Source organism: Betta splendens, chromosome 7 (assembly GCF_900634795.4).
Source record: "Betta splendens chromosome 7, fBetSpl5.4, whole genome shotgun sequence".
Classification (NCBI taxonomy): Eukaryota; Metazoa; Chordata; class Actinopteri; order Anabantiformes; family Osphronemidae; genus Betta; species Betta splendens.
Window position 1 is genome coordinate 13,646,561 of NC_040887.2, and position 23,681 is coordinate 13,670,241.

At 45.4% G+C, this 23,681-nt stretch overlaps 1 protein-coding gene across 4 annotated transcripts; it reads left to right on the forward strand.

Annotated features, from left to right (window-relative positions):
* The first annotated feature begins 3,242 nt into the window (after window positions 1-3,242).
* On the forward strand, window positions 3,243-21,338 carry wu:fa11c10 (protein FAM110A). 4 transcript variants are annotated; one of them, XM_029157031.3, is made up of 4 exons: window positions 3,243-3,390; window positions 7,141-7,235; window positions 17,721-18,097; window positions 18,421-21,338. In XM_029157031.3, the coding sequence occupies exon 4, from the start codon at window positions 18,431-18,433 to the stop codon at window positions 19,856-19,858; it is 1,428 nt and encodes a 475-aa protein (XP_029012864.1). In that variant the 5' UTR covers window positions 3,243-3,390; window positions 7,141-7,235; window positions 17,721-18,097; window positions 18,421-18,430; the 3' UTR covers window positions 19,859-21,338. The 4 variants fall into 4 exon arrangements, with proteins under 4 accessions (XP_029012864.1, XP_029012863.1, XP_029012866.1 ...); XM_029157030.3 differs by lacking the exon at window positions 3,243-3,390 and adding an exon at window positions 4,458-4,618; XM_029157033.3 differs by lacking the exons at window positions 3,243-3,390; window positions 7,141-7,235 and adding an exon at window positions 4,601-4,618.
* Window positions 21,339-23,681: the final 2,343 nt, after the last annotated feature.

A 23,681-nucleotide genomic window follows, 5' to 3' on the forward strand; every position in this document is an offset into this window, starting at 1 on the left:
ACACACACACACACACACACACACACACACACACACACACACACACACACACACACACACACACACACACACACACACACCATGTTCTGCTTTTTACACAAACTCGAGTTTATATTATTGAATAAAGATAAAAACACATGTGTTTTAAGTGTTTTTTATATATTTACTTTATATATGTATATATTATATTTTGGCATTTGAGAAGTTGGAGAACACTATAGTGGCATTTGTTTTTCTTTAGGGGAATTTGCACATCTCAGAGAAACACATGCATTCAGTGCTGTGAGCAACACAAACAAAATTTCCTTTGCTGCCGAGCTGCTGTGTTTTTTTGGGTGAACTCACTTTTAGAGGAACTTGTCTGAAAGCACTGAGGCAGAAATGTCTGGTGGTTCGACTAAACCTTGCTCTGACTTGCTATTACGTCACATGAAATGTGCTCTGTGCACGGTGAACGGCTGGAGCTGCACGAGCGTGTCCGTGTTTAAGCAGTTGTTGCCACATGTGAGTAGAGATCAATTATGAGCTCATGGAGGAGCTGAATGCAATTACTTAGCAAGTAGCTTTTATGTGCATGTGTCAGTTTTTCCGTTTTTCTCACATTCCAGCGAGTGGAGGTAACTCCGACCGACTCTACCATTATAAAACCCAGAAGAACGCTGCGGTCGGCTCCGCTGGAAGTCTCGTCTGCGGCCTCTGCACTTACCCCGTCCTCAGCTCACGTTTTAACCGGGGCTCCAGAGGAAGCCGCACTTCACCCGGCCTTTTTTCTGGGACTGTTCGTCCACTTTTTCCGACTGTTGTGCAACATGGCTTTATTATGTTTCCCACTAGATGATTTGACTGGTTTGGTTTGTACCCCACCGTGTTTTTATATTTCCTTGTCTCTTAGTTACATGCTGCTCTGGCAAAAATCATTAAATTCGGCTTTAAGCTAAGTCAAATACTGTATCTGAACGCATTAGGAATAAATCTACATATCTTTTCTTTGTGTTGTTGCACTTCATGAGAATTTCTAAACAATGTCATCAAACCGGCGCAGATATCTGTAACCATCAGCTGAGATAACGAAGTGTCAGTTCTAAATACGTACAGTAGTTCTTCCGAGGTGAATAAATAGATTTACAAAGAACAGCTCCGTGCCAGAAGTGGGATGACTGGTAGGAGGAATGAAGTGAAGGACTTGTGATGTAATCAGACAGGTCTTTCTCCAATAGTCGAACAGTCGCCTCCGGAGTTTCTGAATAGCAGGAAACCAGACGTATAAATAGATGTATGCTGGAAAAGCCATGTATAGTCAAGTTGAGACCAAAGAATCAAAGCTGATGATAGCACTGGTGCTTTCATTTGTATCTTCTACATTACACACTTTTTACTCGTGGGAAGTAAGTTCAATGAAAAAAGGGGAATATGATGGTACACTATAAATATGGATGAGAAAACATTCTTGTATTTGCATATTATAAAACAATCACAGGAGCGATTTCATTAGCCACCTACTGAAGACTCCCTTCTAAACATTACTGCAAGTTAGCAAATAATTTCTGAGTTAGCAGCTAAAGAGACATTTATTCTCCAGGAGTCGGTGGAGACCAAAGATTGTGAGAATTAATCATGTCTTCCTTAACTAGCAGGATCAAGACTCCTCCTCCATGTTGTTAATGAAAGGTGTCCTGAGTGGAAGGTTTTCCTAATGAGTCCACGGGACGATGCAGCGTGTACCGTAAACGCTCCCTCATATTCGCTGCCACAGGCTTTACCGCATGTTACACCCTGCGTTACCACAACAATCACAGCGGCTGATGACGTTGCATCCGAGTGCTTTCCTTTTCTCTGAAGTCCATTGATTTGACGGCTGGGCAAAAAGTCTGGACCCCTATGAACTTCCTCTCCTCAACAGGAAGTCATTGAAGAGGCCATCAAGTGCTGCATGTGGGGCTGTAAACAGCGGTAAAATGATAACCTGTGGAAAATCGGTTTCCCTGTAGGGGAAGCGGTTTTGTGTAATACAAAAATGGAAACACTAAATATAAAATGTCTCTTATGCTTAATTTAGAGTTAGTATTTAGTTCTGTTGCTGCATCGCTTGAAGATGATCTTGTTTGTGCTCAGCTTCTGCCAGTAGATGTTTTAATCCTTTTAAATCAGGTCTTCGTTTTGGTAGCGTTATTTTTATCATAGAGTTACACAAACTACTGGCTTTAAAACATGCTTCATAGGCACAGTAATAATATCCGATAGTTGATGCTAAACAATCTTAGGGTCAGGGTACAGATTTGAACTTAATGGGTCTTTGTGCGACATACGGGGGGCAAAGGTCAAGGTATGTAAATAACATCAGGACACAAGAAGCATAACTGATGATGGAGCTGTCACACTTTATGAATACTTGCACTTTATAAGCCTGTGTTTTTGAAGACGTGGCAGTGAAAGATTGCCAAATTTCAGGTAGTCCATCAAATAGATGAGGAGATTATGTAACAGGGAAAAGAGATTTGGCAACGCTCACCGTGCTCAAGTTAGTAGGAAGTACACATCCTGACTAAACACAGGCATAAACACAGTCAGACGCCAGAGCTTGTCCTGAGCGTGTCAAGTTAAAAGAAACATCAATGTCATTTGTCTTCTACATGTTTTCTCAACTCACTGCGACTGCGTGTTCAGAAAGATTATTTTGTAGATGGTGTGTGTTGTTGATGTTTCAGATGAACTTCTTCTCCTTGATCTGGTTTAATAAACTGGTTCACAGCTTCAGGCTCCTCTTCTCTGGAACCTGGCACACACTAAATGTTGTTTGTCTATCTGTGCTAATTTATTGCTCTCAAATGTTTGCAGGTTAAATTTAGATAAACAAGAAAAAGCATACAGGCTTTACTCAAAAATGATCACAGGATTTACTGTGCGTGTACTGGATTGTATCTTGAGCTGGCTTCAGTTAGACATTAGCTCCACTGGAAAAACGGGGACAATAGCTCTACTGTGGTTGCAAAAGCAGAAGGCTTTAGTAAAGTGGACAAAAAAACACTGCCCCAAATTTCACTGCAGCGCAATACAGCATATGATGAATTGAATATTTCTGGTAAATAATGTATCTGCACATTATTGCCTTTTTTAACTGTCTATTTTTAAAAACATAATCTGTTTTATCATTTGGCTTTTCAAATAATGCCGGCGAGGACGGCGAGGTGGGATTCCTTAGGCAACAGCTTTCACAAAACACACACTAAGAAGTGTGGTTTGATGAAGTGGGTACTAGCCGTGATGGCATCACCCTCACTCCTATCTCCACGTACCCAGGCGTTTTAGTTACTCCTCCGCAGAATGTGAAAAAAAGAACTCTCGGGTCTCTGAGGAAAGGAAAACAACGATTATCCGCGTGGGAACAATGTGGTAAGTGTTGCATCCTCCCTGCACGCATGTGGAGAAAGAGCAGGAAAAACACTGCTCTACTTAAAGCTGAGTTCATCCTGAATTAGTTAATTAAAGCAGGTTGTTGCCAAAACATTAGATCATCCCCCAGCTTGGTTGGTCATTAGTTGAGCCCAGTTCCCCCCGTTGGCCCCCTCTGTCTTTCAGGAGACCTTGAAGGGGGCAGATTGTGTTTTTATTTTGGAAAAACTGCAGTGGTCTTTTAACCTTACTAACCTCTCAAGATTCAGCTTCAGAATGACTCAACAGACTAAAAACTGATGATTCCTGTTGAGAAATGTAAATGTTTTTACCAAAATACAGAAAGCACTCGTTTTAGTTACTTTTAATCCTTTTTTTGAAAACAAGGAGTTATTTTAAGCTTTTTATCCTCTCAGAGGCCTTTGAGGGGATGAAATGTCATTCACTGAGGTAAAAGATTTGATACATTTGCAAAAAAGAAAATCTAGGTCTGTTTGTAACACTAGTTAAATTTGTGCTTTCTGATAAATATAATTAAGGTATTTATCTAAAGTAGTTAAAATCTAACCAATAATACAAAAAATTTTTGATTAATTATCACCTACACAACATTTTTCCAAAACTAATAAAATGAATCATTCTCTATAAAAATATTACTGTGAGGATTGTAACATGACAAGTGTAGAAACAATGAAAATGTTGAGGCTACTGAGGCCGCTTTATTCGGCGTTTAAATTAACTCGTTGTTTTGTATCGCAGACGATTTTGTTTTTAGAATTTTGATTCAAACTTATATTCTCGCGAGAAGAGAAAGTGGTTGCCAAGGTAGCGGGCGCAGCGTCCTCCAAAACTGTAAAAGCCTCAGTCCGACCAATGAGGGAAACTCCGACCGTACCAAAGTGTGCTCATTTGGGGGTGTCCCACATGTGTTCCACACATGAGCTATAAGGTGAAGATGATTTAGCTATTAAGAACCAACAGATGTCTCCTAATTATAGTGTGCTTCTCATGTATAAGCGTCTTATTATTCTTTTCGAGTGTTAATCACAGTGTTTTGTGTCACAGTAATTAAACTGCACAGATGGTCTCAACCGCGCCAACAATTGAACGTTTCTGTGAAAGTGGACCCTGTTAAACGTTAACGTGGTGAACGATAAACCGGCGTCTCCAGTTATCTGCTAAGTTATGTGTTGTACAGCATAAACAGCATCTTCTTGGAAACAGGGAGGTAAGTGTTTTCATATGAAAGTCGTCACATTAACCAATGCAGGGTCGTTAAAGCGAAAAAAGACAAACGTAAAAAACATCGCTTCGCGTTCACGTCACGGCTCCTTTCACTGTAGAACGTGGCTTTAACATCTGAAGCTTCTTCCACTTAGCATAAGAGAAAAAACGCATCTGCTACGTGTGTGCCCCTCGTGTATCAACATACAATGTTATAAAAATGTATTACTTTTACTGACTTTTATTGAGACGCTAATTACCTTAGAAATCCATTTACAAACACCTGCAGCCGCCGTGAAGCGTTTGCACAGTGTTCTAAGCCTTTAAACCCATCTACATGATGGTCTGGATCCAGTCCACTGAGAAGTACAAGTTAAAATATGTCTGAATCAAAGATGGCGACATTACAATCCCAGATTAGGCAAGTTGATATGAGAGGCCCTTGATAAACTTTGTGACCTAAATGCATCATAAGCACTACAATCTTGGGCTGCATTGATTTACGACGAGGCTGTTGTTATGGATTTAGTGAGTCACACATTCTTTGCCCATGTCTTATTTTGCCTGTAGTTAGCCTGTGGGTAACCTCCACTTCTGCCTAATCCTACTGGGGGTGTGTGTTGGGAAACTAGGCCTATCCTACCTGGGGTCTTGAATTCCCAGAATAGTGTAGCATGATGACTTTTACATAGAAAGGGGAAGTCCGCTCCTGAGTGTTGGAGGATGTGAATACCTTTTGTCTGGCTTCAAAGGTCTCACAGGGGCTCGTGTTGGTTGTTGTTGATGTATTTAGGTTTTTTCTCCAGAGGCAGGCGACTAGTTCCTTTATCTCCATCAGAGCAGGAAGTGAAGACCTGAATAGTAATGTTGTTGAATCAGATGTCCCTTCCTGGATGTGCTTGGCTGCAGTCGCTCTGAGTCAGCAGGTTGAGACCAGACTCAGCATAAAACGCATGGCGCTAGAGTAGAGGTCTATGGGTTCTACATGTTTCATGGATGACAAAATAACCGAATGTTAAAGTTCTGATCATCATCATCATCTGACCATCTTACCAGATGGACCCTTTCACCTAGGCTCCATTCCTTGAAAGACATTCTGTTTAATATACAGTAAACTATAATACGTTAAGAAACTAACTGCAAAGTATAGGGAAGGTTTAATTTTTGGCTCATATTCAAGTTTTGTGCAATCTGTTCACCTCTTGCACAGCAACAAACTCCACCTTGTAATTTCCATCCTTAATCATTCCCAGGTCAGGAATGTGCATCCTGCAGCCTGGAAAAGTAACTTTTTACGGGTCCCTTAGTGAGCCAGTATTTGTCTTGAGGAAAAACAAGAAAAACAGTCCACAGACCCCCTGCTAAGACTAGAAAGGTGTACTTTTATTTAATGTGAATAACAGTCCATGGCAGGGATGCAGAAGTGTTTACTGTCATATACATCTCTCTTTTGAACAATCCATGGAGATTTGGCTTCCTTCATTAGAAACCAGGGAAAACATCAAATAGGAGGAAGAGGATGAGGGTTTGGTGTCTGGAAAGAAGCTTATGGGGTTTTTAAGTTGAGACACAGGCCCACCACAGCCCACTAGTGTTCTGTCCATGGGGTGTACTTTCACATCACTGCTATCAAAACCACATATTTGCTTGTTACAGCTTCTCTGCTGTGACAAATTGCTGGCAAAATGCTCTTTCTGTTTTATATAATGCTAAATTGAATATTCTAATGTTACCACCATGATGGCCAGAAGATTACGTAATGGAAATACCTTTTGGTTCACTGCCTGAACTGAAGCATTCTGAAGCTGTTCTCCAGTAAGTCCCCAGTGCCTCAGGACATCATCTACTTTTACCACCCTGTTGTTCATTTTGCAGTGTTTTGCTTGTAGTGGCGGCAATGCTTCGCTGTGAATTCAGCCAGTCTGGCAGAAAACCAGGGAATCCTTTGTAATTATGCCCTATGGTAGATGTCAGTGGTGGTGATACTACAGTCCGCGCTCCACGTATCTGACAGACGGACGTGCTAGAACGTTTAATCTCGTCTGTTACGTCAGTCTGCTGAACTGCATGCAAAACAGAGTAACTAACCGCTGCCGCTAATGCTGGCTCCTTCAGAACAAGTTTATTACACGCAAGCCTGTGATTAGTTGGGAAATTATGTTTTATTTTTCGTACAAAGCCACCGAACCATTTATCACAATGAATACTCTGCAAATAATACTGTGGCCTGGGCTGTGTACTGCTTCTCTAGTTGTGGCTTCAACCGTGGTAGCCAACAGGGAAATGTGCTTTATTTTTCTATGCTCAGTGCAGGCTTTATACTTCTAAGTGAACATAATTTCCAACACTGGAAAAGTTTGGCTGGAGTGTTGTGTGTAGAACGCTGTGTCACATGGACTGGCTCAGAAGCTGCATGGCTTCTCACCCTTGCTGTCTGGCTGCTGTCAAACCGTTGCATGGTTTTGCTGACTGTGCGAAGTCTTGCTCTGTTTCTCTTCCTAACTGTCTTTCTGTGGTGTCTCACAGCGGCGCAGTGGAAACCAAATGCAGCTCGGGCCTTGCTTGCCGTCAAGCTCTAGCCTCGGCTGGAAAGTGTTCACCTGAAACACACAAGTCACAATGTGAGTATTATATCAATGAATTAGCAATTGACACAATAACGGATGAACAAATTTTTCTAACAGCTTTTTCTTTGTTTCAATACTAAATAAAGATGCTGCAATTGTATTTGCAGGAACTGCAGGATGTAATTTTCAAAAACAAAAACATGCAACATACTTGTAATGTAAAATCAAAAGATTTAAATAAAAAATCATGAATGGGTTTTACTTTTTGATGATAATTTTGCTTCAGTATTTTATCCTGTGCTTGATCAACAGAGCAAACCCCTAAAACATGTGATCTCTCAATTTTCAAAGAGAGACCCTTGTGTTTGTGCTGGTTTCACAGTTGAGTTAAGCCGTCCCTGGCCCAAATATCCTAGACAGTAGGAGTCATGTGGCTGGAGTTCCCTTCAGCCATTGGCCCTTGGGTGCTCCCAGTTTGGGCCAGTTCCCCGTGAGGAATGAGGTCAGTGTGAGTCCTTTTCCCGGTCGTGCTGTGTCTCTGGCTCAACCGTGGAGGTCAAATTGCTCTGGACTCACGTGCTGATCGCTCACATGCAAATGATTCTACTTGTGTAAACGAGTGAGCTGCAGAGAACCTGACTTGTGGTCACCAGAAACCTCATAATGATTGCTTCTAGCAAAAATGTATTTCTTTGTGATAATTATTTGTTTTTAATGCAGTTGACGGCTGATCAGGCCTTGACGTGCAACAAAATGAAACCGGGATATTGGGGTTTTGTAATACAGTTGTTTCATTATCTATTTAAATTGAGTTTTGCATGTCTGCCAGGTGGTGTCGTACCTGTGGTGTTTGTAACACCCCACGCACTAAGTCATTTATGATAATTAGATTAGAGGCTGAGAATCAGACAGTTGAAACTGAGTCAGCGGTGACTAATCAAATACAGTATGTAGTTTGATGCGTGTGTGCTCATCTGTTTGTCTACACGAATTCCTACACACCCTTACTGTGTGTAGGGAAGAGCATTTGCATGACAGTTTGTGTCTGTAGTTTTGGATGATCTCCTCTCCAAGACAGACGGCATGAGTCTAAATGCCAGCCTTCATTTCATCATTCCTTTTCTGTTTAGTTTCCCAGAAGGCCGCCTTTCGCCGCCTCTGTCCTTTTGCCTATTTTGAAAGATGCTGTTTGGCAACATGCTTCTCGTTAACCATTATTATTTACCCTGCCCCCTCCTCATCGCACCCACTGACCTACTAACCAGAGTTCAAACAAACAGCTTCACCGTGTCTCCATGTAGATTACTGCAGCCGTGTCATGCTGAGACCACAAAGCCATTGTGATGGGTTGTTGATCAGGTTGACCAAAGCATCATAAATGTTAAGACAGAGTGGTGATTGAGTTGTAACACGTCGTTCTTTTCCATATAATTGGTAGAAATTAAGTTTAGGTTTCTCTTGGTAGTATCTACCAACATCAGTAGTACTTAAGTTGGAAGACATTTGTGTTTGAATAACATAACATCAAAAACAGAAGCTGTCATCTCCTTCAACACTAAATAAAATGTCCTGTGGACATGTGCAGCCAGTGTCCTTGACTGTGCCAAGAGCATCACTTCATCTAGTTCAAGGTAAAATGTCCTCTGTTCTACTGAAGTCAGTGTTGCATTCTTTCAGATGAGCTGAAGAGACACAAACGTCACTGCTTTTATTTATTTATTTATTTATTTAAGCATACTTTGCTTTTACTGTCATGTGGTGTTTTGGTGCTGTGGGACGGTAGCCTTTGTTTCTCTGCAGTATACAGGCCTTGACATATTTGCTCTGCCTGTTTCGCAGCGTGTTTGAGCCTGTAAAAGCCAACACATGTTGTCAGGGCTGATAACAGGTCTATCGAGCAATTTGAATTGCAGCTGACCTCTGTTTCCTGTACAGAAAATCCACTGACACGGTTTGCATATCATTTTGCAGATATGTTTGCTGGAAGACATGCAGCCCTTTGTGGTTGTTACCTTTGCAGTTACAGCATTGTTCTTGTTTTTTTATGAAGTCTGTTGACTCTATTATCAAGTTACAAAGAGGTTATGGTAACTGCCTGCAGCAGTTTACTTAAACTGATAATTGGATTCAACCCTTTACACAATTCCCTGCCAACACATTAGATCATTTTCCTGAGAAATAGTGACTGTGAGAGGAGTCAGAGCTGCACATTATGAAACTGTGGCAAAGTTTTGAAAATAGTTCAGACTTTTTAACAGCAGAACAGCACAGCAAAATAAGGCTGCCTTGAGTTGATGCCTTACTTCACAAGCAGAATTGCACTTGTTTGATATTCTCATTCTTGACAGACTGGCATTAAATATAGCTGCTTTGCTCCAGCGTCTCACTCTCCTTTATTATCTCCTTCTTTATTTCTGTCGCAGCTCGTCTCTGGCAGATTTTCTGCATCTGTCTCGGCTAAATCTGTCATTTTGTCATAGTTTTGTTTGCGAATTAAGAAATTGTTTTGTGTCTTTTATGAATTAAACTGAATTAACTGACTGTTAGTGTAGCTTTTTGCGGAGTGTCCTCTGTTGTTGGCAACAATCAAACCCCAGCAGCTATTTCTGCTGATTTAGCATGTTGAATTTAAAAACTGTCCGTGATGAGAAAGTGGTGTGACAATGGTACCCACTACTGCCATGTACTGTGTTGTGTATTGTTTGCATAGTCATTTTGTTTCCGTGTGACATGTCTGACTGTCCCCACCTTGTCTCAAAATAAGATGGAGTCACTGTCTGATCAAGTGTTTATCATTTGCAGAGAGAGAATTATCCAATTAAAGCCATTGGCTGTAATGCTCTGTGTGTGTGTGTGTGTGTGTGTGTGTGTGTGTGTGTGTGTGTGTGTGTGTGTGTGTGTGTGTGTGTGTGTGTGTGTGTGTGTGTGTGTGTGTGTGTGTGTGTGTGTGTGTGTGTGTGTGTGTGTGTGTGTGTGTGTGTGTGTGTGTGTGTGTGTGTGTGTGTGTGTGTGTGTGTGTGTGTGTGTGTGTGTGTGTGTGCGTGCGTGTGTGCGCGCGTGTAAAGGTCATGTATTGATACTTGCTCCAGGGTTGTGATTCCGGTTTCATGCAGTTCAGTATCCTCACCAAGGTGGGATGCAGTGAGACGGGGCCTGCTTGGACGTGCCCGTGTGTAATGCGAGATGTTCGCCTGGTGCGTTCCTGTATTCAAGGAATGTGTGTGTGTGTGTGGACTAATGCACTTTTGATTCTGGTATGAGAAAAAGGCACTACAGCTGAGGTAATAGTGAGGCCCACTATTATGAGATATTCCTAGTTATGAATCAGGAAGGAAAATAGCATCAATGTAGACTCTTGAATAAATGAGCATTTGTCTGTTTGTGATGGCTGTTTTAGCCAAATAACAGGGCACCACACACTTAACGCTAAGACACTAATCCGCCTGCCTCCTCAGTGTCTCAAAGCAAAGGTTTGGGTTCCCATGGAGGTTGAGATGCTCACAGGGTATTGTGATGGGAATATTTTACCCCCAACACAGAGGCTGTTTCAGAGGATGTGAGGATAAAAGGGAGAGAGAGTGTGGGTGAGTGGATTATAGAGGTGAACTTGACAATAGAGATGTATAAAGCAGAGCTGAGTAACCTAAAATATCGGCCAGGTTCAGTGTTCAGAAGGAGCGTGGAATAAAGGAAGGAAGGAAGGAGAGTGTGAAGGTAGGGGGGTGTTTTTGTTGACCCTGCTGAAACGTTTCTATCGTCCCATCGATACGGATTCCGAGGAACTACTTAGTTTTCCTCTGCAGTGAGGAGTCGGAGACGAAGTCCGCTCCCTGCTGCTTCCTCTGGAGAATTAACTGACCGCTACGAGGGTGTGGGTGCATGAATTTCCGCATGGGTTCGTATGCACGTGTACTTGTACCACAGGGAGGTTGGTCTGGCGCACCCCACCCTGCCCTCTCCTTTTAAATCTGCACCCGTGCTTGTAGTTGGAGTTGGGATGAAGGGCATGTCGTCCACAGTGTGCACCTATAGGGCAGGCTACAGCGTGTGTTTAGTTTGAACACAAATCCTTTTATAGAAATTCACAGAGCACATACAGATATGTTACTCCACAGCCGGTAATGACAGGATATTCCTGACCACACCTTGGCCGTAATGATAATCCTCTTCTTATTTTCCCTGGGTCTCTGTTGTTCCACTTCCTGTTCCAACTTCCTTACTCATTAGAATACACAGTGTGTCATCACATTGATCTTCTGACAACGAAAAAAAATGTCTTAAAGGATGTTCCCAAGGTAATGTCTGTCTGCTCATTTGCTATTCAAGACATGTGGTTCAGTCATTTGATTGTACATTATTAGTGGTTCAGTGGTTGTATTGTAGCTCTGAATGAGGAGCTATGTCACGTATGACACACATTCCCCTAAAACCGTTTGAATGGAGAAGTAGTTCAATAAAGATGAAAATGGAGAAGCAGAAAAAAGTGTTTTAAGTTTGATGTCAGCACACAGGTGTGCAGCCTGGTTACGTCGGCGCTGTGCTCCCATCTAAAGAAATGAGAACGAGGCTACAGTGTTTCCCTGCTGCGTGGTTGTGTGTGTTGATGTAGCATCATTTGTATAAAACTATCAGCGGTTATTTGATGTTGAATATCAGCGAAGCAGGTGTTTTTTAAGTTTATCATGGTGCACCTACTACTTGGCCTTTCCAAAGAAAGCTCCTCTTTCAGACAGGATCTAAAGCTGATAAAGACTATCAGCTGTAAAGTTAACAAAAGCAATAGGTGATGAAGGTAAAATCACAAAACGGTAACCTTTCTAAACTTAATCAATAGATTGATCACATTCTTCCCAACTGTTCAGATTTTACTGATAATAGATCTCCGCGACGTTGAGATTTCTTTCTGGCTCCACTTCCTGTATGACTGGTGTAACTGTCACGGTTAATGGAAATTAGTCTTCAAACACGTCACTGTGACCATGAAGAGGGCGCCGGGATCATCACGTGGCTGCCAGAAAACAGCCTTCGCTTCTCGCCCCGCCACCTCTCTTCCTGCTTCCTGAGAGAGAGAGAGGGAGAGAGGGCGGCGTCTTCCTCGGTGGGAGGAGAATGAGGGCAGAACATTACCTTAGGAGCCGCGCCGCGCTCAGGTTGACGTTCACTCTGCTCACCACATGCACGCCGGCACGCCGGGGCTTGGGCCAAAGCTGAAAGCAGCCTTGCTTAGTTGTACTCCAACCTTCTAGTGGCACTTCGGGGACTAGAAGTGTCTGCCACCTCCTGTTTTCTCCTGCCATCATGTAAGTAAAAAGTCAACTCTCCCATTAGTCCTGTTCGAGCGGGTCAGCGTGTTTGCAGTGAGTGGATGTGGGGCTGTGTTCATGTGCGTTAAAAAGGAAGGGAGGCTGTTTCCTCAACAGGCTCAACTTTGTCATCTTCTTTGTTTTATTCCCGTTTTTATATAAATACAGATCTTGGTTGTTAATATTTGAAGCGTGAAGTGACGACAAGCCTAATGTCTTGACTGTGATCCACATGGTCTTACAACTGATAATAGAAGGAGGTATTGTCCTCGCTGCGTTCTTGCCCGTCCTTCCGAGTCCTTGATGTGATGCCAAATCTAAAAATACTGGTCTTGATTATAACATTTGGCAAACTCTGCTCCGGGATAGTTTTCCCTCCGTCAGCTGTAACGCGGTGAGACACTGGCGAGTGCGTGGATTGTACCAACAAGTCTCATGTGGGCAAACAGAAAGTGGGACTGTGCCAGAGGTGCCTTTTGTTTATAGAACCGAGCACATAACAATTGATCTGACAGTTCGTTGATCTGAACCTGGAGAATGGGTCCAGCGTGCGACTGCGTTTGTGCTGGTGAGTGCAACCGGCGGTGTGTGTTTTAGTGAAACGCTGCCTGTATCCAAGCCAACAGTGAGGCCTCGCCACGGCGGCGACTCCAGTGACCACTCTCCCTCCCACCAGCGACACTGTGTGCCGGAGGAGGCCCGCAGTATGTGATTGCGTCCCCGCCTGCGTGCCTCTGGAATGCGGGGGGATCTTTTTGCCTGCCCTCAGGCTGGACTGCTGCAGCACTAAGCCGAGGTGTGCGTTTGATGCAGAGGTGCAGTATGCAGCGGTAATTGTCTCGGCCTCTATGACCACAGGTTATGTGAAGGATCACATTTTCCATGATCAGGAGAAATTCTGTGGCTGAGCAGGTATTTCACCCTAGAGGCTACGTTAGGATCCTTGACATGCATCACTCTGATGGGTTGTAGTTCTGCATATTAGTTGTTTATCTTTCAAGAGCATGTTAACCTTTTTATTGCCTTAAATGGACAAAGGTCTAGTGTCATATGTTTATCTCTTTTCCTGTTCACTCAAAGGTGTCGTTGTGCCATAAAAGCCGTACCCATGTAAATGAGGATGCTGACCTCTGTGGATGCACAGCTCAGTGATGGAGCTAGGTGCTAAAACAACTGTATGCATAAGATTTCAATAGCTGAGTTTGACGTTGACTAGACCCCAGTGTGTATAACAGTTGTGTAATTCATCCAGACTCTTCAGTCATGCATGTAACTAAGTTCTTTATGCAATCAAGAGCTTTTCCAGCATGAAATGAGCATGTGGCTACAGCTGATGGCTGCAGAAGCCTGTCTGGTGAAGCCAGGTGTTTTAGGGGCTGAATCGCACTCCGGTGCCCTCCCCTCTGTCTTCATTAGCCGTTTTAGGAGCTCCCTAAAGCGGCCCTGGGGGGGAGTGGCTGATAACCTTTTGAACTCTTCCTTTAAGCTTTATATTGACCTAAACGCTAAAGCCTGCAAGTCCCAGGGGCGTGATTGGCTGATTTACGTTGCATGCACATTGTCCGATATGTTTGCACACAGGTCAAGGCCTATTTCTCATTAGTTTAACAGACAGATCCTTTAATAATTTATGTCTTAAACAAGAACTGATTCTTCTGTTCCATTAATCAGTCTTGTATAGTTCAGGTTGACCACACTGATTTCTCCAGAACTAGAAGGGCTTATGTTATTAATGTTTAAAATTGATTTATTTTTGGTAGGACTGGATGGTCAGCGTTACTTCTAACCCCCATAGTGTGACTTTGTGGCAAAGCCTCAGGTCCAGAAATACATGGATGTGAAACTGACCTGCTGGTCACACACAGTCAGAAGCAGGCACTCAGGCCGAGCACGCTTGTTTGTTTTTGTCTTCCCCACATGCGTCCTGTTGTGAAATGCGTCACCGTTTCCTGCTCGTCCCTCCAGTGGGCGACGAACCTGAAAGGTCGCTGCTGACTAACTGGCTCCAGTTAAAGCCCGTGTTTCTATTCTCTCCTCTAGTGAAGGTGAAATATCAAAGAACCTGGAATCTCCAGTATGGGAGTCTTTTTTTATTTAATTGCTGGATTAGATAGATGTGTTTTTCTTTTCTTTGACTTTGGACAGGAATCGCTTTCTGGTGGGGTCGTGTTTTCAATGCAGTCTGGGGTCATTGTCCAGCGGGACCAAGGCCACCGCGATATGACAGGCTGGCTGGCGTCGAGGAATACACGCACAAATGCACATGGTTCCTGTCTCTGTGTTTGCTGCTGCATCTTCCTGTTTCTCGTGGTGTTTCGGGAGGTTCTCTAAGAAGTAAAGTAAAGAAAGGATCCGATATGGCCTGTGTTTCCTCCTTCCTCTTTCCTCTCCTTCAAAACACATTTCCTCGTGTGTTTAGGTTTGCTACAAGAAAACAAAACTCTTCTGCCACCCTTTAAAACAAGCATGTTCTTTACTGCATCACATTACATAGCACAGACAGTGCTTCAAACACCCACTACAGACATAAAAATGCACACCATCACCCACTAATGTGTCAGCTGGAAGGGATTCACAGCTCCTCAGCGTTTAGCATAGTTTTCTGATAACTGACCCAAGCTGTGGTCCGTGCCTGTGGTTTGCCTGCCACTGTTTGCGGAGGACAGTTGTTTGTGTAGCTGCAGAACATGAAGGGAAAGTTAGAGAGACACAGAAAAGACTGTTGGTGCTTGTTCCTAGAAATCTGCATCCACACACACGTCCACTGACGTTTTAGCTTTCTGGCCATGTACGATGAGGAATTAATGACAATGGCGGGTGGTTTTAGGAATGTGGGACCATCCAGCCTGACAATAGTTGCACATAGATGGTTCCTCTCAGTGAATGAATGTAGCTAGGTTTCAATTTACATGCCTTTAAATCGGTTCTTCAACAGTTGCAAACTAATTCAGCACCTTTTCTTTGACCGCTCTGGTCTTTTGTTCTAGCTCATTGGACCCTTGCAACAGTAATTATTGTTGGTAGCTCTGACGCTCTTTCTCTGTTTCTCCACCTCTAACAGGTAACAAAGAGCCTCAACGAGTGGATCGTGGGATTATAATTATCAGCTGAAATGAGTTAACGTGGGTGGGCAGGGGCACACACACACACACACACACACACACACACACACACACACACACACACACACACACACACACACACACACACACACACACACACACACACAGCTCTGAGTTTACTGTTAAAGCAGCTTGGGAGATAACCTATAATTCCCTTAACAATTGACAGAGTGTGTGTCATAGAAGTGTATACACAAACAGGGGTGGAAACTTCAAACTGCATTACATTTTTTATGTCAGTTCCTTGAAATGACTAAGTCCAGTTTTTCTTTGGGACCCTGGCCTTTTTGTGGACATAAAAGACCAGAGGGAATTTCTTTTTCCGGGAGGGTTAGGGTGTGTAATGACACAGCACGCTAAACCTGGGGTGGCTGAGGTTTCTGTGACCAGACATTTGTCTTTCTTTATGATAAGTTTCTATGGATGGACACAAATACGACAATATGTGTAATTACCTTGAGCTATTTTAGTCGCATTTCTGTGGCGTTTGGAGACATTTTAAAGGTAGCGGTTGCTCTTTTTAGGCAATTTCAAGAAACATCACCTATATGTGTATTGTGTAAACAACGTACAGTATCCATCTTGGAGCGGCTGTTGCACATCCAACTCTGCTTGCTGTGGACATTTTGGACATTTTTTTAATGTGCAGGGCTTGTTCACTAACACTAGCTTTACTGTTAATGTTCCTGATCCTGGAGACAGACACACCTGAATTTGCTTGTTGTGCTGTGGGTCATTCAGAATGTGTTAGTCCAACATATTATATTCTCACATGGGATGATGTCATCCTCATCCGCTTCGTATCTTGCTCTCTGTCTCTATCTTGTGTTTTCATAATACTTTTCATTTTATCTAGTGTATTCCCTAGGGATGTGTCTGAGGGCTTTTGATAGTGTGATGTCGGTAGATCTTTATTTTCCTACAAGCGATTGGCTTTTAATTGAAGCTTGCACTATTTAAAACTCTTTGGTTTGTTGAGATGATGAAAGCAGAGCGTGTGACCGTGCACGCAGGTCTCTGGGTTTTCAAAGCTTTCGGCTGCCGTCGCTCTCTGCCTGCTGCTGCTGCTGCTGGACGGTTTGGGGACGAGAGCAACAGAGAAGATGCGTAGGAAAAACGAGGTTACATGTGGAGGGAGGACAGGAAAGAAAGGAGTTATAAAAAGACTAATTAAAATGTGTGGATACGTTGGATAGATATGTGAAGGTGTGGGGGTGAGGAGAAGGGAGGAAAACATGCCTGCGAAGAGGGTGTGATGTAACCCTGGAGTTTACTGTGGTAATAGATAAGAGGAGTGAGCAGGAGTGGTGGTGGGTGAGGGGGGAAATTGTTTTTTCTGGAGAATTAAGAGTGTTTGTGAGCAGCTTTGGCTTTAAATGTAGAGGCTGAAAAAAAACGGTCACATCTTTGTCACCGTGAGCTTTTAGATGCTGAAAACTCTTTCCAGCATCACCTCAATGCAATGAAAGCACGAATTAAAGCAGACTTAGATTTGGAAAAGGATAAGCATCCATTGTTTGCTGTGTCTGATGGTCACTTTGTCTCTGCTGCCACTGAAACAAAGGGGGAACAGTTGTGCAGGCGTTCTGCATTTCACAATGTTTTCATAGCACCCCACTGAGCTTGATGCAAGTCAATGTAAAAAAAATTGCAGCTGTGTTGCCCGTTGTCTTCCTTTCTCTTTCTCTACCCCCTTTCTCCCTTTCAAAGAATTTTCATTTGAATGAAAACCCTGCCTCAGTGTTTTGTTGCGATCGGGGGGAGGGGTCCAATTGGTCGGCATCGGTTTCGAGTCGGACCAATGTGAGCGCGCCTTCCGTCTGCTGTCCCGCCCCCCGAGGCTTCTGGCCTGGCGTGTGATTGGCTGGCTGGGAGGAGCCAGACTCTCTATTAAAGCCTGTCCCGTCTGCTACACTTCAGTGTTTGAAGAGTCTCTGCCTGTCAGCTGGTGAAGAGTGTGTGTATGTGCGTGTGTATGTGTGTGAGAGCGAGAGTGTGTATGTGTGCGCATCGGTGTTTGGGGATGCTTTTGTTTAGGCGAGACCACACTGAGAGCACAGCGCTTTACCTTGATCTGACTTTGGACTTCATGTCTTTTTTTGAACCCTCTCCAGGACTGTGGGACTCTCCAGCTGAGTTTGTGGACAGTCACAGCTGGATAGCCTGACGGGAGCTGGACGGAGACTGTGGAGAGGATTGTAAAAAGCGTCTGTGCTGCCGTTATCGCTGCCGAGGGATCTACTGGACCTGCATTTCGGATAAAGTCTGCAATCGGCTGCACTGTGGTTGACGGGTGACCCCGATCCACAGCCGTCTGTGCTTCTGGGTCAGCGCTGAGCTAATAGAGGTGGCCTGACCGGGTCCGATGTGGAATTTAACACAGAGTGACCCTCACCCACAAGCCTTTCTCTGAGCCCAGACTAAAGGGGGGAAAAAGAACAAGAGGATCGACGGAGAGGAGACAGAAGTGAGAGCTGCAGCACAGACACCGGTAAGGAAGTTAAGGGGGATTGTGGGGTGAGGTTGGGAGGAGGGGTAGCAGAGTGCGAAGACAAGGGAATACAAAAGAGCTGCTTAGAGCCGACATGTGGGACCTCAAAGGTTGGTTGACCATTAAAGCCCCACTTATCCAGCTTTTGTCAGGACTGAGTTTACACTGTACGTGCAACATTCTGGTTGACACAATGAAGCCATAAAACTGTAAACTATGTGTTTATTTACACCGATCACAATTAAAACAGAGCAGGGAATCACAGGTTCCTCCTATGTGTTACTGCTTTTTGAAATTCACTGACATAAATTTCTCTCTGACAGCTCTCCCACTATGCCGGTGGAGACCCTGCGGCCGTCAGACGGCCGCCTGGCTGGAGCTCCCTTCACCTCCGCAATGCCCTTCCGGTTACTTAACAAGGGTCCGGACTACTTCCGCCGCCAAGCTGAGCCCGGCGTTCGTAAACTGAGTGCGGTGGAGCGCCTGGAGGCTGACAAGGCCAAGTACGTTAAGAGCCAGCAGGTGGCCCTCAACCGCCAGGCCCCCATAAAAGCACCAATCATCCGCAAGCCCCTGGTTCCCTCGGGAATGATGCTGCAGTGCCAGATCTCCCCTAGCACTCCTCCAACCCGCAAGGTTGCCCGCTGCCCAGCTGATGTGGAGACCAGAGGGGGAAGAGAGGGGCCGGGAGCCAAACGAGGAGCCGCTCTTAACTTGGATATTCTCAATAATCTTATTAATGATGTATGCGACGGACCCATGCCCTGTTCTCAATCATCATTCTCCAGCTCCCCTTCATCATCATCTCCATCATCTGGGGCAAAGAGCATCGGGAGTAGTCTGTCAGCAGAACAGGAGAGGAGCAGCCGACTGCTCAACAACCTCAAACCCTTGAATCACGGTACCACCAACTCGTCTTCCACCTCTTCCTGCACTTCCTCTCCACTCATTAATAATAACCTCAGAACCTCTGCAGAACTCACCCATCGCCCACCACCTGTCCCGGCGCGAGCTCCCCGCATTGGGCTTCCAGTGCCCTACAGCTCCCCTAACTCTGTAACTGTGCGCAGGGTGGATGTCCGGCCTCAGGCTGAGGTGAGCAAGGTCCATAGGGTCCAGCTGCAGCCCCCGGTCAGGCCGAGACAGACCGCACAGGGACAAGTTCCACACCCACAGGTTCCTCCCCCGCCTCCCCCGTCCTCTCAGAACCCACCTCAATCCCACCCGCAGCTCACCGCCCCCTCGCAAACACTGCCATCCCCGCCGGCCTACCTGCCGCCCAGTCCCATGCTGGTCAGAGCGGGCATGATCCCGCCCGCCTCGCCTGCTTTCACCCGTATATCGAACGCCAGCTCCAGGGGGTCCGGCCGCAAGCATCCGTCGCTGCACCGCTCCAAGTCGGACCTGAGCGACCGCTACTCTCGCGCGACGGCCGACCTGGAGCGTTTCTTCAACTACTGCGGGCTGGACCCAGAGGAGGTGGAGGGAATGGGCGGGGTGGAGTGCTTCACGAGGGCCAACTCGGACATTGTGTCGGTCTCCAAGCTCCGCAGCGTCAGCACACCCAGCTCGGAGTGCGGCGACGAGGCCGACCGGGCGAGGGATGAGGGGGGAGAGGACGACGAGGACGACGGCCCCGTCAGAGCCAGCGAACGCGTGCCGTACGGCATCTCGGTCATCGAGAGGAATGCCCGGGTCATCAAGTGGCTGTACGGCATCCGTCAGGCCCGGGATGCCAACAACGCTGTCTCTAACGTATAGACTATAAAAGACTAGAATAAAGAGGCAAGCAGACGTTTTTAGACACATTCAAAGAAGGAAGGCCCGTCTGTTCATATTCTACTGCCTTACGTGACTTACGGACAATCTAGGACTTGTGTCCAATGAAGACTCAGTGTTGGAACGTACACGTTTGTGTGTGTTTTCTTCTTTTTTTTGTTTGTTTGGGCTGCAGGTCAGGGCCGCTACCTTGCAGAACGTAAAGGACGATACATTTCTGTTAATTTTCCTACTTATACAACAATAATGGTATATGAAAGCAATAATTGACCTGTGTAAATGGTGAACATGAAGCCAGAGGATGTTTGCAGTTGTTGTTCCTTAAATACAGGTTGTGTGTGTGTGTGTGTGTGTGTGTGTGTGTGTGTGTGTGTGTGTGTGTGTGTGTGTGTGTGTGTGTGTGTGTGTGTGTGTGTGTGTGTGTGTGTGTGTGTGTGTGTGTGTGTGTGTGTGTGTGTGTGTGTGTGTGTGTGTGTACCAGAGCTTGGCAGAGTAAAGCCATACTACAAATTGGCTAGCTATTGTTGAAGAGCTGTTGAGAAAGCCAGGACCCCGCTGATACTGTGAAATGTCACAAAAAAAGCTTCCCTACACATTTGTACTTTCAAACTTGTTTTGGCTGTAAGACTGTTATTACACACTCTCTTTTTTGTCAGCATGTGAGTGTATACCTTGACTTTATGGTTTTGCCATTTAAGCAACAAACTTTCACACAAATAATCACTTGATTGCACAGACGTACTTTGAGGTCATTTACAGTGAATAGGATCGCATCTGCAGTTAGTGCCGTGTGTATATCTGACTGTAACTTTGTCTACTTTTGTGTGTTTGCATCTGAAACGGGGGTTCTGCTGCACTGGTGCAGCAAGGAGCCTCTTTACTATGTATGTCTTGGCACAGATAAGCGCACATGTCATGTGATGGGGGTGGATGGTTGGAGTAAGTGTAGCATGAAAAAGTTATTTTGCTTTCAAAAGAGTAAGAGGTAATAAGACTGAGTATATTCATGGATAAAGAAAGATATCTATGTGTACAACCATGTCTGTGCTTTTAAAAGTGTCTCAGGAAGATATACTTGGTATACAAATAAAAATGGACCAATATTTATTTGGAAAAATGTAATTTAATATTCAGAGACTGTACAGAATCCAGTCGTCTGCTTGCTGCAATGTGAACACATCTGCTACAGTTATTGTAGGGTCACATTTAAAAATACAGACAGCAGTCGCACCTTCAGAGCGGAACGCGTGAGAGCGTCCCGCTGCGCCGAAAGCGAGACTTTGTGTATTTGTTGGGCTTCCTGTATGCTGCGGCGGCGGCGAGGAAGGTCCGACTCCTCCACCCTCCACTTCCTTTAGGTTCGCTGTTTATCAGCTGGAGGACGCCAGCGGCCAAAGGAGGGAGATGTGTGAAAGGCTTTACCGTGGTGTGTTCTAAACCGTTAATAAAACCTGTTCAAGTATGTCCTGCTTCCTGTTTTCCTTCTCCCTGACTTTCAAGGGTACCGTCGGTATCTGCTGCGAACAGCCTCTCCTCCGACTCCCCCTGTGTTCTAGGAGTCAACTCCTGCTGCTGCTGCTGCCAAGTGCTCCATCTATAATCTGAGATCTGGTGCGGGTCCAGTTCAGCAGAGGCAGGTGTTTGGCCTCGTCAAATCAAATTCCGACATCAATAATGGAGGTTAATGTTTATTCAACTCCAGTCCCACCGGCCAAAACACGGACACCGGGCACCGTCTCTCGCTATGATCCTCAACCTGGAGACTGAGCTACTCTCCACAGCACGCCTGGTCCCAGAACAGCAGCTCCTACATCTCCCATCATGCAACTTGGCGTAAACTCAGGCTCCCGCTGCCCGGGTGTCGCATCGCCTGGCATCGCATTCAGTTTCTCCTCTCAGCCTGGTCGACTCTGACTCACTGTGCCACTTCTGACGTTTGGCAGCCTCCACCGCAGTTACACAATTGCATGCAGCTGTGCTGTGATTCGTGCCTCCGTGGGGCTTATCGCAGCGGCCTAGCGTGTCAAAACCCAGCCTGTTTACATCACTGGACGCATGATCTCCTCCAGAACAAGGCCTCGATATACCGTTCTCACAAACATTTGCTGGTTTTAATGATGTGGCTGAATGGAGGCTTTTTGGAAACGGTAAATATCGCTGCCTGAGGCTGAGCAGCATGACGGCGGCGCCTGATGTCCCCGGCAGCTCTGATTAAGCAGCCAGCAAATCTGAGGGGGGGGGGGGTGAAAGACTGACTGATCGCAGCAGTTTAAAGACTCAGGAGTGGAAGAGGACGACGCAGAACATGGGTGAAGGAGGCGCAAAGTGAAGGAGTGAGCAGATAATGTGTCAGCTTTTAAGCGGACGTGGTCCCAGGGTTGGAGCTGGCTGACTAGTATTAAGCACTGAAATTCAATTATGTGTGGTCGCTCTCCAGATATTTATTAGCCACTTTGACAGTGGAAACATTGTCACAATGATTTGAAGGAGTGTTTATCAAAATCCAGGTTCTCAAAGTTCTGTTTTCCGGGTAAATTTCCTCAAATGAGATTTGCAGCTTCTGACTTGGACATAAAAGGAGAACACAGCAAAGCAGTCGGCCGGCGCCAGGTTTCCTTCCAAGCTGTCACAGTTTTTGCTTTGAGCGACTCATCACATGATGCCCACGGTTCACATCAGCGCTCCGGACCCATCTGTGCGCGTTACATAAGCAGCCCGTCAGCCTGGCATCGCCGTTGCTTTCCTTTTTCCTTTTCACCCCGCCGTTATGCGCCGTTGCATAACCGCTAGTGGACACCTCTGACCCGCTCCCAGGGGCGACGTAAAGAGTCCGAAAGGCTAAATGCTCCAGCTCTGGGAAAGGAACGAACGTCCTGGGAGGATGAGACGACTCGGCCTGTCGCGCTCTCCCTGTGGACGCACGAGGACGGCGGCCAAGACCCATCTCTCTCTCTCTCTCTCTCTCCAGCAGAGGCCGACCATATGTCCATATTTACAGAGAGATCAGCTGGGCTTTGGCGTCTTGTCAGAATGCTAGCACAGTTTGTGTTTGCATGTTGCGTGTCTCTGCCTTGTTTGTGATGATTTTGCAGAGTGTTGTGTACATGTTTAACGATGTCCTGCTGCTTACATGCAGAGGCTGCCTGTGTGTGTGTGTGTGTGTGTGTGTGTGTGTGTGTGTGTGTGTGTGTGTGTGTGTGTGTGTGTGTGTGTGTGTGTGTGTGTGTGGGTTTGAGACTGTAAGTTGCTTGATCCCAGAAGTGCTGCTAATGTATGTCAAAGCTTGATGTAGTCATTCTGAGAGTGATAAGCTGATTACAGCGCCCCGGGGCAGATGGGATGTTTTTGGCTGTGTGGATGTCACTCACCGGGGCCCTACTGCGCAGCCCGTGGGAAAGCAAAACCGGGATGTCTGTGTTAGCTTAGCGCTTTGTCGCAGACGCTTCGCTTATCTCCCCACATCCATCTCTCCATCGTCCTCTCTCTCTCTCTCTCTCTCTCTCTCTCGTGCGCTTTCTCTGTCTGTTCATATGAATCATATCAGCCCTCAGCACCGACGGCTAAACACACGGCAAATTGTGTTTTGCTTACGGTCGTCTATACGTGGTGCCGCTTTAATCTCTCATCCATCCAGTCTCGGATGGGATCAAACAGCAAATGCCCTCAAATCTTGTCGAGGCGTTTGAACTCAGCCGGTGACACCGAACTTAGTTGTGTGAATTTATGTGTTGGTGAGAATCCAACGAATGCGGCCGAAGCCACAGATATGTCGCTGGGAGGTGTCTGTGGCAATTAAAACTAACAC

Bases quoted from the DNA above. Each gene is read 5' to 3' on its own strand.
- wu:fa11c10 (XM_029157031.3), top strand. From the start codon at position 18,431: ATGCCGGTGGAGACCCTGCGGCCGTCAGACGGCCGCCTGGCTGGAGCT.